Source organism: Mya arenaria, chromosome 3, assembly GCF_026914265.1.
Source record: "Mya arenaria isolate MELC-2E11 chromosome 3, ASM2691426v1".
Lineage (NCBI taxonomy): Eukaryota > Metazoa > Mollusca > Bivalvia > Myida > Myidae > Mya > Mya arenaria.
This window is the reverse complement of record NC_069124.1, coordinates 86,986,458-87,005,390: the sequence shown is the minus strand read 5'-3', so window position 1 is coordinate 87,005,390 and position 18,933 is coordinate 86,986,458. Positions and strand designations below refer to the sequence as shown.

The following is an 18,933-nucleotide window of genomic DNA, read 5'->3' as shown; positions in this document are numbered from 1 at the left end:
ACAAAATCACATAACCTTGATGCAACAATATTGTACGTGTAAAGCTTGTCATTGTTTGGAAGAATATTCATTATGTATTTATATTGGAATCCCGAAGTATATTAATAACTCACAGAAGACACAGCTTCAAATGCCAGCGCCGAGGCACTGTAACCTACAATACGCTCTGCACGAAGATCTGAGGTTGATGTTTAGCAAGTCACCCTGGGACGATCTGGTTTTCCGTCAGCCAACCAGAGGCCTGCTTTAGAATCGTTGAAAGTGAGCACAGAAGTTAAAATTATCTTATTTCTTTTAGCTTTAAACCTGCTGCAAATTAGAAAGTACTATATGCATATATCTATAAAAAGACAGAAAAATACTAAAAAGTATTTTTTTCCGCTTAACTTAGGGGTATTTGAAATGTGAGAAATATGCCGAACATATGGTGTCATCCATTTATTATGTAACACTAAATATAAGCTTCTCAGTATAGATGTTTTGAAGAGACCCCTCCTTTTGTCTCGGTTAGCTTTGGATATCAACATGATTAAAAATTGCACCTGCTACCCAAATATTTATGTTAAAAAATGATGCGCTAATGATCTTCACCTTGTACAAGGAAAAACATGCATATTTGAAGTCCTCAAACTCGGACATCTGTTTGTCGTGAAACATATGAATCCTTCCTCCCCAGTTCGCAAGTGTATCCCTATCAAACCATTGCTGCGATATTCTGTCATCATATAGGGTAATGGTAATTAACATATAGATTTACTCTCGGGGCCTCCGTTCATCAGCGTCCTTCAGTGCTTTGATTAAAAAAAGTTGTAGGTCCAGGCATACATGGCATATATGTAGCTATGCCACTGCTCACTCCTGTAGATGGGTCGAAGTGAACATCACGCTTCATTCTTTACACTAGACATGTTTCAGATTACGCTAGGGTCAGTTTATTGTCGTGGGTATTTCCTTTAAAGGGACTGTACACCAGATTGGCACCAAAAAAGGAGTTTTTTTTCTGTAAGGAATCTCAGGACAATTATTAAATAAATTAAATAAAATGTTTTACTCTTTGATATCATAATTGTAAAAAAAATGCCAAAATGTAAAAAAACAATCGAATCGGAGACCGGGTTTGAACCGGTGTCGCCAAAATTGCAGTCCAGTGTTGTACCCACTGTGCTACGAAGGCTTGCCTGTTGTTGTTGTTGTGTTTCTAAAGGTCTGCCCGCGCTCTTTAATGGCTACATTATGGCTTGACCCCGTCACATCCCAAAGTGTGACTTAAACAGAATGTTGAAGCCAAAGGGGGAGTTTTACCCCCATCGGTTGAAGGGATATTCGCCAAGGGAGTAATTTTGTACCCAAAATGCCGCGAAACCTGCGCTGAATGACATCTAGAGTGGTCCCATAGCTCTGACTATTGGATATGGTTTCATTTCTCTAGTCTTAACTTCAGTTGTAAATTTGATATTGCGTTGTATCTTTAAAAACATTTACGTGTAAGAATCGTATTTTTTTAAAGGATGGGCAAGACTCGCGGTCAGTTCATTGACAAGAAAGTGTTGCGAGGAGGTTTGCCCTGAACAGTAGGTATATTTAAGCTATATACCTGACTTGGTAATATCACGTGATAACATCGACTAGCCAATCACGCATAAGGAATGAATTCTACTAGATAGTCATACCTAGTAATCTTTTTTAATGGAAAAATACGAAAAAACTGAGAAATATAAATTAATTGTAAACTATGTGGTACTTCAGTTAGTAAGTTTCAATGCATTGTACACATCGATGCCAAGTTTATGTCAGTTTTCGACAAATTACTTTTTTTCCGCTATTTTATTCCGCTATTTTATCATACGGCGTAGAGCCCCTTTAATTGTTCGTAATATGAAGTTCGACATGTAGTTTGTAAGTGCATTAGGCCTAGATAGATGATATATCTTCGAATTTATGATCGAGCATTTGCTTTTATTTCTTATGGTTATACATGTATACGAAATCAAATCTTCACTCATTTAGTTTTAAGAAAACGCTTCAAAACAGTATGACACAGCCAACTGTATAAACGTGGATTATATAAACGTGGATTATTGCACTGCTTAAACAATAAATGTAGATGTTTATCAGCGAAAAGCACGTTTACTTTTATATTTTCGTCACCATCTCTGACCTAAACCTACGACCTCTAAAGAACGTACGACGGTACCTAACACCTTGCGATTACTGACGTGCCGCACGTTCATATCGTCCCGTCCCATGCGGATAATACTTATTTAAATATGTATTAGTTTTGCTATAATATGACCTTTGCGATTGGGAAAGGGCCGTAACTGATGTTGGAAAAACTCTTGGCCCAATCCCTTTGCATGTCCTTTTCAAATGAACGCAAGCTTTGTTACATTGCACTGTTTCTGTTTCTTTGTTGTTATCATCATCCTAGACTGTGTAAATCTCGTCATGCAATAAAACATGTTTAAACTAAACCTTTGAGATTTGCCCGTAGTTCGCGGCGACTGCGACGTTTGAAAACGTCCTACTTATGTTCATTTTACGCACGATTGAATACAGATATAAAAGTACCATGCATGTGAGACTCTTTTTATTTATATTCTAATCAAAACAGTTATACAACACAAAATGGTGGTTAAGGTTGTTTGCCCTGCAGAATTACGATACATCAGGCCTTCATTATAAATCGACCATTAACAACAGACGCCATCTATGGTCGCAATCAGGACATTCTGTACATTTTAATATCGCAGTGCAATCGAGGGTGGTTCAGGGTGTCAAAGCACGCATGGCCCAGGAACGAATAGTGCACATTCTAATACGGGCGACGCCGTTCACCTGAAATGAAACAAACATCATTAACATTGGTACAGCATTTTTGGCACTAACAAGTGAATTTTTATTTGTCTAACTGTGTTTTCCTCGATATTTTTGAAAGCATTTTAAACTTATGTATCAAATAAAATTACCTTTAGTCATGCAGCGTCCGTTCACACTGACACAGCCGGACTTACAGACGCACATACCGGAAGTTCTGTTGCAGACGACACCCCTTCCCTCGCACCTACCATTCAAACACTCACTGCCATATCTGCCCACTGAAATAAAATACGTACTAGCAATTTGTCTTCTAGTGTTTTTTTTTTAGATATCTTTGAATGTACTTTTTAACATTAATATATAAAAATAACCATACCTTTAGTGCATCGTCCATTCACACCGACGGAGCCGGACTTGCAGACGCATATACGGGAAGTTTGGTTGCAGACGACATCTCTTCCCGCGCACCTTCCGTTAAAACACTCACCGCCATATTTGCCCACTAATATAAAAAAGGCACTATCAATTGACATGTTTTATGTAATTAAAATAATGCTGCTTAATACATAAAAAGACAAAACTGTTTTCACTGGCATAGAAACGGACGTGACAGCGCAGGGACATTATGAAATTGGTACTCCCGTTGGCAAAAGCAGTGCCTTTTAACTGACTAAACAGAGGAAAGAAGAATTTAATCAGTTCACCTTTTTTGCACGTGTTGTGGACGAGTGAAAACCCAGGCGGACACATGCACATTCCGGACACACACGTCGCCATTGTTGGGCAATCGCTGTCCACCATACACATTTCTTCTGAATAACGAAACAAGTTCTAGTCTAAACATGTACTGTTAAAGTAATAACCGGTATAAGTACTATGGAAGCTTTCTCCAACACACTGAATCAAAGCGCTGATAGCGCTGCATGAACAGGGTTTTCACCACTATGATTCACGATCATGTGTGTATTAATAAGGTGCTGATATGTAGCAAAGTGAATCTAAGAGTTCCCGTGTAAAATAACCACAGGGGCCGCCCCAGATTTATTTAAGCATGATGGTAAATGACAAATTTATATTTAATTGACAATAAAGTTAATGTCGCTGTGTAAGCAGGCAAACCAGGATGGAGAATGTAACCAATCCCAGCATAGCTTCATCATATGGTGTTACACTATGAGTTAGGTTTGCCAAAGAAATAAAAAAGAAATTGGTTGATCATCCAGGGTGAATTTAAAATATACACTAACACCGTTTCCGGTTGGTAATTAGATGTTGGCATTAACACAGATTATACTAATTATGAAATTGAAAACGATCCTTTTCAGGGCCACTGTTGAAATTTTAAATAGTGTTCTAAAATGATATAAATATACATTATTTGAATAAAAAATGGATTCTCAGCCGGGAGGAACGATTAAAAGATAATATGCAACGGCTGGTGAATTATTGAAACATCATAGAAACAAACTCCACGAAGCCTTCCTCCCCGTAAATGTGTGGGGTTTAATAATAGAAAATGAGAATATAAAAAAGGGTGAATACTTGTGCTATTCCCAACCAAGAAAATGAAATATATACTAATCAAACTTTACTCATTAGCAAAAGTTTGCCTATGTTTGCCTTGTTATTCACAAAACAACTTCGAAAATACAACAAATTAAAAAGAAATAATTTCTTAATTAAAATGATCAAAATTAAATAATTGATTTCAAACAATTGTAGATGAAACACCTAAAACAGTAATTAAATCCGTGATATTATTTCATATTTACACCAAACCAGCAAAACATATAACTCAATTTATTTCAATGAAATGCCATTTTCAAAAATAAATACACAAACATCCGTCTATACGTACACTAAAAAAAGTATATACAATAAATTTAACAATAAGTCTTGAAAATCTTTCATTTCAAAACCTTTTTCCTTCATTGTCAGCAACTCTCTTCTATTTCTATATCGTCAGCTAACTCGTCGGCACTTTAGTACTTGGGTGTCGGGGGAGGTCATGTCAAATGGCGTGCGTTTGTTATTCCCACGTGGGCTATCACGTGATGTTTTAACCGTGGAAACCAAAGGTGCTCGTCACATTGCCTGGTTACAGTTTTTTATAAAAAAAAAAAAAAAAAATTAAATTTTAATTATTATTTATTTTGGTCAAAATAGTGAATATATGTCATTTAAAAAATTATTCCACAATTTTTCATGAAAGAAAATTAGTATTATATATAAATAAAATATATTTTTATATATTATTATACTAATTTTCTTTCATGAAAAATTGTGGAATAATTTTTTAAATGACATGTATTCACTATCTTGACCGAAATAAAAATATAAAAAAATATTTAAAAAAGAATGTATTACTGTATCCAGGCTATGTGACGAACACCTGTGGAAACTGTGCGACCATTGAGATCAATGAGATAATTGTGTCACGTGATGGAATGATGCGCTTTGAGTGGATAGTAATTATTTGTTTACGTTTCGATGTTCATTAATTTTTGGGCGCAGGGATACTACTTTAATATTATCTTCATTAAATTTCAACAAATTAAATTATTTAAGTAGATATTGCGTTATGAATGCTTCTTGCTTTGTCAAATATAGCTCGGTTATTGGGAACATAGCTTGTAATTTATATAGTCCGCACTTTCTCAAACTATATTTTTGGTGGTAAAGAGGCAGACGACACTTGTTACTATTAATAGGCATTTTATGGTGTGAGTGTCGAGTTTGTGGCTACACTGAACAGGGTTGTTGTTGAAAACAACCCTGTTCAAAAACTATATTTGATTTATCGTAATGAACTGTATAAACAACAAATACCGACCAGGTTTGCACATGGAAATTGTATTTCCGGGGCACCTGCACACTCCACCCATGCAAACAGCGCCCGAGAATCCCGTGCACATTGAGCCTTCCGCGCCGGAACACTTCCCACCTAGACTCTCACCTGAAACAAAAACTATGTCATTATTGTTTATAAGTGAGAAGGGCGCCCAATAAAATACAAGTATGTGGCAACCAAAACGCAAATGAATGTAGTGTCTTATAAATATAGAAGACTTCATTTGTACTTCTCATACAGACGCCGTTTACGACACCGAATCCCCCAGGACAGCGGCAAGATCCATCCATACAAACGGCGTTCATGTCCACATTGCAAGGCGTCCCGTCCGCGCCGCTGCAGCGGCCACGCACTGTCCCGTCTGAAACCAGGATCATAAGGTAAAGTGTTAGATATACACATGTACACAGAATACTATGCTTTGTCCCTTCATGAAGTTGCAATCGAAAATTGCTACCTAGTCCGAAAGTTAAATTAACACATTGTCTTAGCATTATAATTTTGTTGGATTGTTACAAGGCTTCGTTTACCTTTAACGCAAGCACCATTGCGGGGAGAAGTATCTGGTGCACACATACACATGCCGCCCATGCACACGGCGTTCATGTCGCCGGAACATATCGTGCCGTTTGCGCCAGTGCAAAGCCCGTTTAATGTGCCGTCTGAATTGGAAAATAAGCTGAAGTGCTTACATTATTCATGTATACAGCGTGACAGTACATGAAAAATGGAAATACCAAGGAAATGAGAGAGGCAGGAGGAAAGTGAATTTTGAACATAAATACGCGAATCGAAATAACATATTTATGCCGCATTCATATGTTTATTTAATTAACTCTCATACATTTCAAGAGGCATGTAGTGTACACGGAACCGTCTGGAAATGGATTATTTATCATACGAAAACTGTTTAGATGCATGATAGCTTTATAAAATTGATTATGGAGGTTACCATCATAACTATTTTCAATGTTCTACATTGTATTTTTCTGCTGAACTTGTATACATGTACACATGTTTTCCATGCCCCGTACAAATGAAGGGGTATAAAGAGTTTCTCATGCAATATTCGCAAGTTTCAAAAAGTAACTTATTAAGGCGGATGTAGCGAGCTGATGCCGACCTCTGATACACATGCCGTTTAGGGGGACAGACCCTCCGGTACAAATGCACATGCCGTTCAAGCACATCGCGTTTATGTCCACTTCGCAAAGGGCCCCGGGTATGGCGCATTGGCCGTTCAGCGTCTCATCTGCAATAGTAAATATTCATTGACTAGACTTAGTTTTGCTACTATATGTACTGGTGTACACCTTTGATGATTTTACGGCAAATGTACAGAAATTACTGGTTGAGTAAAGACAGTGGAAAAATGATAATCATAGCTAGACAGATACATGTAAAGCTATGGCAGTCCGAATGGCATGAAACAGGAAGTGCTCATACCTTGCACGCACGCGCCCTGGTATGGGTTGAACCCAGGCTTACACACGCATACGTTTTCGTCACATACGGCGTTTTGATCGCCCACACACTCCATGCCGTCAACAGCACAGAATCCGTTCAGTGTCCCGTCTGAAATGAAACAATCGGCTTAAACAAAAACAAACAGTTCAATATTGAAATTGATACAAATATTTTTAATTTTCTTTTCATAACAAGAAAGTAACCAACTTTTTCCTGAATAGACATGTTTGCTACAACGTTCCTTTATAACATGAACGATGGTGGTGTATTAACTGTAGCTCACCACTGACACAGACGCCCTGGAAGCCCCTGAATCCAGCAGCGCACATGCACATGCCGCCCATACACACGGCGTTTATGTCGGCGTCACAGGGAGTACCGTTCGCACCCGTACACTGCCCGCCCAGCGTTTCATCTACCGGAAACAACATTAATAAACATTCAGTTACACATTTGAATGAGTACTGAATCTGTATTTTACGACGAGTACTAATACTATTACTGCAAACACAATTTATTTTCAGAATAGGTTGACGTAAACTTTAAAAGAATTCCAATTACTATTAAATTTCCTAAAACGTCAAATATCTTTTGCTGATCGTTTGAATGCCACATTTAATAACGAAACTGACGTATTCTCTATAGGGTAGATGTTCCTCAAACGCGTAATTGCGTGGTCTTTATTGGGAAAACATGCAAAGAATACCGGTACAGAGCTCTCACCGAGAAAGCACATGCCGTTGAAGGGCTTTGCGGGGTCGTCGCATGTGCATCTCCCGTTCATACACAAGGCGTTCTTATCCCCCGTGCAGAAAGTGCCGTCAGCCGAATTACACGCACCGTTCAGAAAACCGTCTGCAACATGAGAGACGTATTTTTTAACGAAAAAAAAACAACCTTTTTAAAACTCATATTGAACATGCACATTGAAACCATACATTCAAAGCATCGAATTGATTAGAATTTGACTATGTCATGACAGATTTAAATAAAGAAAAAGAAGAGAAAATACAACCTCGCCGGATATTACAGATGTCGCATACCTCTGATGCAGAACCCTTCGAACGGGGTGGTGTTCGCGCCACAGATGCATATTCCCGCCGTGCACACGGCGTTTTTGTCGTTTTCACACGGCATACCATCGCTCACACACAGTCCGTTCAGCCTCTCATCTGTCCATTTATATGCATACGATTAACACAAACTTCACCTTTTCTTTCACATTTGACTATGTTTACGTGAAAAATGCAAACCGCTATAACTATTCACGTTCAACAGTTGAGTCATATATAGTACCACTTTACTTTTGAAGTCAATACAAAACAATCTGGACAGAACATATAAGAAGTTATATCTACGTGAACATATGGTGTACCAGAGACACAGAATCCGTTGAAGGGGCTCGTGTCCTGTTTGCACACGCACACGCCGGTAACACATATGGCGTTAATGTCCCCGGCGCACGGGGAATTTGCGGCTCCCGCACAGGTTCCACCGAAAAACTCAGCTGTAAATAGGTGGTATTTTACTGCAAGTTGGTTCATAAATTTTACGTTTCTGGGCGGTAAAGTATGCTGTTGATGCACCATAAAGTATGCTGTTGGTGCACGGTAAAGTATGCTGTTGATGCACCATAAAGTATGCTGTTGGTGCACGGTAAAGTATGCTGTTGATGCACCATAAAGTATGCTGTTGGTGCACCATAAAGTATGCTGTTGATGCACCATAAAGTATGCTGTTGGTGGACGGTAAAGTATGCTGTTGATGGACGGTAAAATATGCTGTTGATGCACGGTAAAATATGCTGTTGATGCACGTTAAAGTATGCTGTTGGTGCACGGTAAAGTATGCTGTTGATGGGCGGTAAAGTATGCTGTTGATGCACGGTAAAGTATGCTGTTGGTGCACGGTAAAGTATGCTGTTGATGGACGGTAAAATATGCTGTTGATGCACGGTAAAATATGCTGTTGATGCACGTTAAAGTATGCTGTTGGTGCACGGTAAAGTATGCTGTTGATGGGCGGTAAAGTATGCTGTTGATGCACCATAAAGTATGCTGTTGGTGGACGGTAAAGTATGCTGTTGATGGACGGTAAAATATGCTGTTGATGCACGGTCAAATATGCTGTTGATGCACGTTAAAGTATGCTGTTGGTGCACGGTAAAGTATGCTGTTAATGGACGGTAAAATATGCTGTTGATGCACGGTAAAATATGCTGTTGATGCACGTTAAAGTATGCTGTTGGTGCACGGTAAAGTATGCTGTTGATTGGCGGTAAAGTATGCTGTTGATGCACCATAAAGTATGCTGTTGGTGCACGGTAAAGTATGCTGTTGATGGACGGTAAAATATGCTGTTGATGCACGGTCAAATATGCTGTTGATGCACGTTAAAGTATGCTGTTGGTGCACGGTAAAGTATGCTGTTGATGGACGGTAAAATATGCTGTTGATGCACGGTAAAATATGCTGTTGATGCACGTTAAATAAAGTATGCTGTTGGTGCACGGTAAAGTATGCTGTTGATGCACGGTTAAATATGCTGTTGATGCACCATAAAGTATGCTGTTGGTGCACGGTAAAGTATGCTGTTGATGGACGGTAAAATATGCTGTTGATGCACGGTAAAATATGCTGTTGATGCACGTTAAAGTATGCTGTTGGTGCACGGTAAAGTATGCTGTTGATGGACGGTCAAATATGCTGTTGATGCACGGTAAAATATGCTGTTGATGCACCATAAGGTATACTGTTGATGCACGGTAAAGTATGCTGTTGATGGACGGTCAAATATGCTGTTGATGCACGGTAAAATATGCTGTTGATGCACGTTAAAGTATGCTGTTGGTGCACGGTAAAGTATGCTGTTGATGGACGGTCAAATATGCTGTTGATGCACGGTAAAGTATGCTGTTGGTGCACGGTAAAGTATGCTGTTGATGGACGGTCAAATATGCTGTTGATGCACGGTAAAATATGCTGTTGATGCACGTTAAAGTATGCTGTTGATGGACGGTCAAATATGCTGTTGATGCACGGTAAAATATGCTGTTGATGCACGTTAAAGTATGCTGTTGATGGACGGTCAAATATGCTGTTGATGCACGGTAAAGTATGCTGTTGATGCACGGTAAAATATGCTGTTGATGCACGTTAAAGTATGCTGTTGATGGACGGTCAAATATGCTGTTGATGCACGGTAAAGTATGCTGTTGATGCACGGTAAAGTATAGTGTTGATGCACGGTAAAATGTGCTGTTGATGCACGGTAAAATGTGCTGTTGATGCACGGTAAAGTATGCTGTTGATGCACGTTAAAGTATGCTGTTGATGGACGGTCAAATATGCTGTTGATGCACGTTAAAGTATGCTGTTGATGCACGGTAAAGTATGCTGTTGATGCACGGTAAAATGTGCTGTTGATGCACGGTAAAATATGCTGTTGATGCACGGTAAAGTATGCTGTTGATGCACGGTAAAGTATGCTGTTGATGCACGGTAAAATGTGCTGTTGATGGACGGTAAAATATGCTGTTGATGCACGGTAAAGTATGCTGTTGATGGACGGTAAAATGTGCTGTTGATGCACGGTAAAATGTGCTGTTGATGCACGGTAAAATGTGCTGTTGATGCACGGTAAAATGTGCTGTTGATGCACGGTAAAGTAGGCTGTTGATGGACGGTAAAGTATGCTGTTGATGCACGGTAAAATGTGCTGTTGATGCACGGTAAAATATGCTGTTGATGCACGGTAAAATATGCTGTTGATGCACGGTAAAATATGCTGTTGATGCACGGTAAAGTAGGCTGTTGATGGACGGTAAAATATGATGTTGATGCACGGTAAAGTATGCTGTTGATGGACGGTAAATATGCTGTTGATGCACGGTAAAGTATGTTGTTGATGCACGGTAAAGTATGCTGTTGATGGACGGTAAAGTATGCTGTTGATGGACGGTTAAGTATGCTGTTGATTCACCATAAGGTATGCTGTTGATGCACGGTAAAGTATGCTGTTGATACACCATAAAGTATGCTATTGATGGACGGTAAAGTATGATGTCGAATACGGTAGAGTATGCTGTCGATTACGGTAAAGTATGATGTCGATTACGCTAAAGTATGCTGTCGAATACGACAAAGTATACTGTCGATTACGACAAAGTATGTGGTCGATAACGGCAAAGCACAATTGCACAATAAGAATTGTAACATACTAACACTGAGAACATGTATTTAACGTACCTGCCGGCTCACACTGGCACTCGCCGTTCTGACCACAAAGCACGCTGGCTGGACAGTCGGACGGGTTTTCACACACTGAAGCACACCACACATCAATGCGTATGAACATCACACAAGACCCAACAGAACATCATAACTGTATTACCTTATTTAACAAAGTGTCGTGCATGTTTTCTTTGCTAATTAATTACTATGTGTGATTAAAAAAGATCACTATAAAAGCGACTTTGATTTTGGCCATTTTAAGAATGTTAAAGCCAAACTTTTTAACCAAGCGAGCTTGTTATCGATGAAAGAACACTTAAATGTAGCCCCGTACGCTAAATATGACCATAAAGTATTCTTCAATAATTCAACTATAAATAAAACACATCTTACGTAATTCCATTTTATTTAAAAAAATAACATTTTGCAACATCTTGCTACACTCGCGACTTTTCAACATGACCTCGTTTAAAGGCCTAGTTTAATCCTTCTATAAGTGACCCCCCCCCAAAAAAAAAAACAACAACAAAAAAACACACAAAAAAACAACAACAAACAAACAAACAAACAGACAGACAAACATACGTGTATAGTAAACTGTGTATTGATCTTAATCTAATTGCCAGCAGGGGATTATCATGCCAAATAAATCATAAATAGGTTATGGGTTTTCATGCCGTCTCATTTTCATTTGGTCATAATTCGTTTTATTTGAGTTTATCAAGGTCTGCCCGCGCCCATTTACTGAATTATGGCTTGACCCCGCCGTGACGCCATCACGACTTAATTCGTTTATAAGTTGTTATAAATGTATAAGCTCGCACATGCGCATTGGCTAATATAAAGGAATTCGCGGAAAATTTCCCACTGAACACTTAGACAAAAAACAAGTCGGCGCCGTAACTAAAAATAACCACTGTCCTAACTAAGACTGTTGTGTGTTTGTTCTGAAAAAGATTTAAATTTACAGACTTGTTTCTAAACCTCATTGTGATAAAATGTATTGTTTTATAATATGGTTCACCAAAAATGAAAGTTCATAAAAATGTCACGCTTTTAATGTTTCATTCACAACAATATTGACATATTTTCTTTCCAAATTACATTCAGTGTGTGTATACCGCGTGATAAATTACGTCATATATGCTACGTTGGAGGGCAATATTTTGCTTAAAATAAAGACTTAAATCAAAGATATTTTTTCCTTTACTACACCATTTTAAATAAAACAAAGGGCAGTCTATGCAGCTTTAATAGCCCCGCCTTCGTTTCAAGTTATTACTGAAGTTTGATAAAGTGATTAGTTTCACCAAACACTTCCACAAACCTGTTTCCAAATGCTGTTTTGACAGTGCTCCGTCAGACGGCCGTAATGTGAAAAGTTTTGTCGAAGTGTTTGAAGAAACTAAACTCTCAATCAAACTCTGGTAAAAGTCCGAAGGTGGGGCTCCGTAAACGCCGTAGACTGCGTTACGTTTCATTTAAAGTGGTGAAGAAATTAAAGTTATCTTTGTTTTAAGTCTTCATTTGGAGCAAAATATTGCCTTCCAACGTAGCATTTATGACGCAACGTGGTATACACACAGGGATTCAAGTGTTTAGATACAAGCTTTGTTCATTTGTTCGCATCAATGTTCTTGAAGTGCTCATTCACTTTCATGCTGAGCAGTTTAGCAGGGTTGAATCCCATGGCAGAAGAAAGAACAATATCATTTGTATAAATCAAACACAAATTTTATCTTATGACTGTTGTTCGCGAGTAACAGATACATGGATTGTGTAATTATTTGACAAGACAAACAGATATTGTAGAAAGATAACATTAGATTTTAAAATGTTGAAAAAGTACCAACAGTTTTAGAGAACGAAGCAACTTACTTTGACCACTAGAAAATCTAAACACCAGAAGAGTAACGTACAAGTACACGGCGCGTTTCGTAAAATCCATCTTGTCTTTTCGAAATGGAAAATTAGAAATGCTATCCATATTGAAAGAGATCCTTATATATGCCAGCGAATAAGAAGTTACGAAAAGTTGTGTGGTTTAAGGGCATTTTCCCTACTGAATCATGTGCAGCTCGAGGCATGTCGCCATCCTCTCAGTGATTTTGATTCGCCCTTTGCCGGGCAGTGAACAGAAATATTTCGATCAGTTAATTATAGTACAGTCGCAAACAGATTTAAATGTAAACACAATTAACTCAGCTACCGAAACATTGCATTTTTATATTGATATTATGAATAGTTTGTACTTACATCTTCGATATTAAATGATATTAATACGTCCTATTTTGCCTATTTTGGGATTACGGTCAAATTTATACTGAATGGAAAATACGCACAGACAAGTTACACACTACAGAGTAACTTGCAAAAAAGTATTTATTGTTGTTGGTATTTTTGTATACAGAACGCGTGTTTCCGGTCATGTTACCAGTGCTGGAAAACCCCCCCTACCCCCCCCCCCCCGTGAATGCTAATTTTAAATTACTGCGCTTTATGACGTCAATAAGCAACGTCGCACGCGCTTTATGTTGAAATGTACAGAAGTGCGTTTTCTACGTCAATTCTTCTACAAATTGATTACTTATTACTTATAGTCCTAACTACGACAAGGCAACGGTGGACATTAGTGACCTGAATTGTACTTTGAACACCCGTGACCAAGAAAGAATGTTGTGAATTTACTTACATTCACATGAAGATCAATACTGAATCACCCACGTTGATTGAGGAAAGATTTGTTCGTGGAAAGCCGCAAACGAATGAGTTTTAAATGGATCATAATATACAATAGTTTGGGGCTAAGGGAACAGTTTAAGGAAAGGAAAACGAAAAATACTTATGCCGAGACCCAATCATAAATGAATACATGTACCAAGTATCAGTGTACTTATTTATGTCTGTGCAATAGCAAACAAAGTGTATCAGCTAAATACATATCGGTCAAACATTTGACAAACAGGTGTCGTTTACACTCGGCAAGTAAACGTTGAACCGGGTGCTATATAGAAACCAGTGTCCAAAATGTTTAGACCTATTGCAGTGGGCGGATTTTCAACGCGTAAAACGTCACGAAGAGTGGTCTGTTCAAAAATTTAAAGTTACCAAAATTATGTATTTTGTGATATTTGCTCGAATCATAATCATCTATACACAAACGGAAAATGCGCATTTTTTTACTATAAAAAGAAATTAAATTGTTTGTTTTTTCATATAACATACTTGTCTGTTAAGAAGGGGCAGTTTTTTTGTTGTTGTTGTTTTTTTTAACCGTTCACAAGTCACTGCATATTACTGTAAAGCAATATTTCACTTTTCTTTCACTTTGAAATATTTAAATAACGCATGTATTATCACATTGAAGGAGAGGTTTTGGTTGTTACGTTAACGAATTACGGTTCTTGTACAACCAACACGATCTCATTGCCGCCAATTGATGCTTCAAGTGTCGTTCACTCCCATCTAACATTGTTCTGGTGAAAAGTAAATCCACTTGCAAATCCCCTTTACACTCCAAGTTCATATTGCGATCATTAAATGTGTATGTTGATGCTTCAAGCTCCTTTCAAAACAAAACAAGAAAAGTTCTGATGAAAGTAATTTTAAATTGGTGTGCTGAATAAGGTGTCACGAGCTTGATAACTCGCCATAAAATAGGAATACTGTTACTGTGTCCAAAGGGCTTGGTTCACGAAAGGTAAAAAATGGCCCCATCTGTAATGTGCTTGATTCCCGTGAATTTTGGTAGAACAACCAATGGCAGTTAAAGAATGAAATGTAATATGATGATTCTATCAACATTTCGGTTGCCATGGCAACATATCAATCAAGGGGTATTTTTCAGTTAAAATATATAAATGACAATACCCTGAACATGAATGATGATACATTTTACTTCTAAAGCATTATTGCAACATATATATAAAAAAATGTTATATACCAGATTTCTGTACTTAATTCAATTAAGAATTAGGATGTTACCATGGATACAATTGCAGTAAAATCATTCTTTATATATGTTAAATTAATCAAATATGTAATTTTATATTGATATTTTGCATAAATTGTTACTTCAGATGAAGTGATAATATTTCATGTCATTTACAACATAGTTGTATGATGATTGCTATGGTAACAATATGAATTTACAGTTCATATATGGATTTTTGTGAGTATGACAAAAGCTGTTGTAATACATGTTTTTTAAAATTTGTTTCATAGTTTTCATTTTACTCTGTGTAAATATAATTATATAAACAACAAACTAAAGCATTTGAATTATATTGGTAATGAATATTTAGAGTACCTTTTAGAAAAAAAACATATTTTAAAGTACTAATTCATTAAAAATGGCAAGCTAACTGGACATAAAAACAACTTAACAATTCCCAATATGGACTTTGTATAGTCTATTCATATAAATTACCATTAAGCATTTCTGATGCAAAATAACAACTGTTGAAACATGAACACTAAGTCATAAAGTTTATCCTTCAAAAGAACATTAGCATATGTTTGTTGGCTGTTTAAATGCTGCGCCATTTAATCGCTGTCCGAGTCTGAACTATCAACTGTTGGTGGAACAACACTAGCATCATCAACATATTCACTCCAGTCACGAACACCAAAAATCTGTGCTTTCCATAACCCAAGTACCAAATCACTGCTGCACAGTGTGCACACATTCCAACTATCCTTGAACCAGATCTACATTTGCAATACCAACCAAGAATTTCATAATTGTTGAATTTAATCCAAAGATTGTATTGTTTCGCCGAGACATGACGACTTTGTAAACGCACACGAATCAGCCACTTCTTTCTTTATGTACACGAATGTCTTCATCGCCCTCAAGGTGTTCTTGAATGTATCCATGGCAAAGCTTCAACTGATAGACACCACATGTGAGGGTCCGTAGTATGTCCTCAGTGAGACGAGGAAAGTCTTCAAGATCAGTGTCAGAAACTGGAACCCACACGGCTCGACTTTTGTCGAGATTGCTCTCCTTAATCTCAGTTTTCAGAGAGTTCTCTTGAGTTGCTAACTGCAGCATATGTTGTGCGAGTCTGTCATCATCAGAGCATGAAGATGAAAGTGGCGGAAGATTACATGATGCCCTCAACTTGTTCAATAGTTCCAACACAGTTGCACGGTTTACAAATGCAGATTCAGATGCCTTGACAGATTGGAGGGCTTCATCTTTTATTTGGGATTCATCCATGTGGACCGGACAGCATCTTGTGCCACTTTTGATGATTACATTCCGCTCAAACAAAAGCTGTGAATCTTGCCTCTGATGGCACAACTATAAGCTTGGGTTCAGATCTCTTACAAATAAAGCACCGTGAATGAGATTTGGGTGTTGAGGGGATATTCAGTCTAACGGATGGAGGGCTAGCAAATGAGATTTTCTTTGATACTGGAGGTTGATATTCCTCATTGTAACGTTCGTGAACCAAGCCTTTTATCTAGTTAGACTATAATATCTTGAAAAGTTTTAAAGTTTTTTTAAGAAAAAAATATTGATAGACAGACGGAGAGACATGATGATTACTACATGGCACCTGGAAAGGCCAAAATACATGAGGGAGCCAAGCTCAACTTAGGACTTTAACCCTAACCCTTAAACCTAACCTTAAGGATTTAAATTGTACTTAATAACTTCTGACTAACAATATAATATTTTGATTGGACGCTGACTTTAGAGCATAACCTTGACAACAAGATTTTAGTGTGTTTGAATTTTGGATCTTTCAATTCTGTTGCATTGGAAACACTTGTTTAGACATGAGTAGTGAACTAAACTTGCACAAGCTCCCAAGCCCTGCAAAGATAGAACACTTGTTTAGACATGAGTAGTGAACAAAACTGGCACAAGCTCCCAAGCCCTGCACTGATAGAACACTTGTTTGGACATGAGTAGTGAACAAAACTTGCACAAGCTCCCAAGCCCTGCACTGATAGAACACTTGTTTAGACATGAGTAGTGAACTAAACTGGCACAAGCTCCCAAGCCCTGCACTGATAGAACACTTGTTTAGACATGAGTAGTGAACAAAACTTGCACAAGCTCCCAAGCCCTGCAAAGATAGAACACTTGTTTAGGCATGAGGAGTGAACAAAACTGGCACAAGCTCCCAAGCCCTGCACTGATAGAACACTTGTTTAGACATGAGTAGTGAACTAAACTGGCACAAGCTCCCAAGCCCTGCACTGATAGAACACTTGTTTAGACATGAGTAGTGAACTAAACTGGCACAAGCTACCAAGCCCTGCACTGATAGAACACTTGTTTAGACAAGAGTAGTGAACAAAACTGGCACAAGCTCCCAAACCCTGCACTGATAGAACACTTGTTTAGACATGAGTAGTGAACAAAACTTGCACAAGCTCCCAAGCCCTGCAAAGATAGAACACTTGTTTAGACAAGAGTAGTGAACTAAACTGGCACAAGATCCCAAGCCCTGCACTGATGGAACACTTGTTTTGACATGTGTAGTGAACTAAACTGACACAAGTTCCCATGCCCTGCACTGATAGAACACTTGTTTTGACATGTGTAGTGAACTAAACTGACACAAGTTCCCAAGCCCTGCACTGATAGAACACTTGTTTAGACAAGAGTAGTGAACATGTGTAGTGAACTAAACTGGCACACTCTCCCAAGCCCTGCACTAATAGAACACTTGTTTAGACATGAGTAGTGAACTAAACTGGCACAAGCTCCCAAGCCCTGCACTGATAGAACACTTGTTTAGACATGAGTAGTGAACTAAACTGACACAAGTTCCCAAGCCCTGCACTGATAGAACACTTGTTTTGACATGTGTAGTGAACAAAACTGGCACAAGCTCCCAAGCCCTGCACTGATAGAACACTTGTTTAGACATGAGTAGTGAACTAAACTGACACAAGCTCCCAAGCCCTGCACTGATAGAACACTTGTTTGGACAAGAGTAGTGAACAAAACTGGCACAAGCTCCCAAGCCCTGCACTGATAGAACACTTGTTTAGACATGAGTAGTGAACTAAACTGGCACAAGCTCCCAGGCCCTGCACTGATAGAACACTTGTTTAGACATGAGGAGTGAACTAAACTGGCACAAGCTCCCAAACCCTGCACTGATAGAACACTTGTTTAGACATGAGTAGTGAACAAAACTGGCACCAAGCTCCCAAGCCCTGCACAGATAGAACACTTGTTTAGACATGAGTAGTGAACAAAACTGGCACAAGCTCCCAAACCCTGCACTGATAGAACACTTGTTTAGACATGAGTAGTGAACAAAACTGGCACCAAGCTCCCAAGCCCTGCACTGATAGAACACTTGATTAGACATGAGTAGTGAACTAAACTGGCACAAGCTCCCAGGCCCTGCACTGATAGAACACTTGTTTAGACAAGAGTAGTGAACTAAACTGGTACAAGCTCCCAAACCCTGCACTGATAAAACACTTGTTTAGACATGAGTAGTGAACAAAACTGGCACAAGCTCCCAAGCCCTGCAAAGATAGAACAATTGTTTAGACATGAGTAGTGAACAAAACTGGCACAAGCTCCCA

General features: G+C 38.4%; 1 protein-coding gene across 1 annotated transcript; it reads right to left on the bottom strand.

Moving 5' to 3' along the window:
- Positions 1-2,701: 2,701 nt before the first annotated feature.
- LOC128226375 (prion-like-(Q/N-rich) domain-bearing protein 25) lies at positions 2,702-16,591 on the bottom strand. Its single transcript, XM_052936253.1, has 15 exons — positions 16,186-16,591; positions 11,383-11,457; positions 8,511-8,642; positions 8,179-8,307; positions 7,859-7,990; positions 7,419-7,550; positions 7,115-7,243; positions 6,792-6,920; positions 6,199-6,330; positions 5,898-6,029; positions 5,651-5,773; positions 3,522-3,629; positions 3,194-3,319; positions 2,967-3,095; positions 2,702-2,835 (listed from the first exon to the last, which is right to left on the bottom strand). The coding sequence occupies exons 1-15, from the start codon at positions 16,589-16,591 to the stop codon at positions 2,813-2,815; spliced, it is 2,037 nt and encodes a 678-aa protein (XP_052792213.1). The 3' UTR covers positions 2,702-2,812.
- Positions 16,592-18,933: the final 2,342 nt, after the last annotated feature.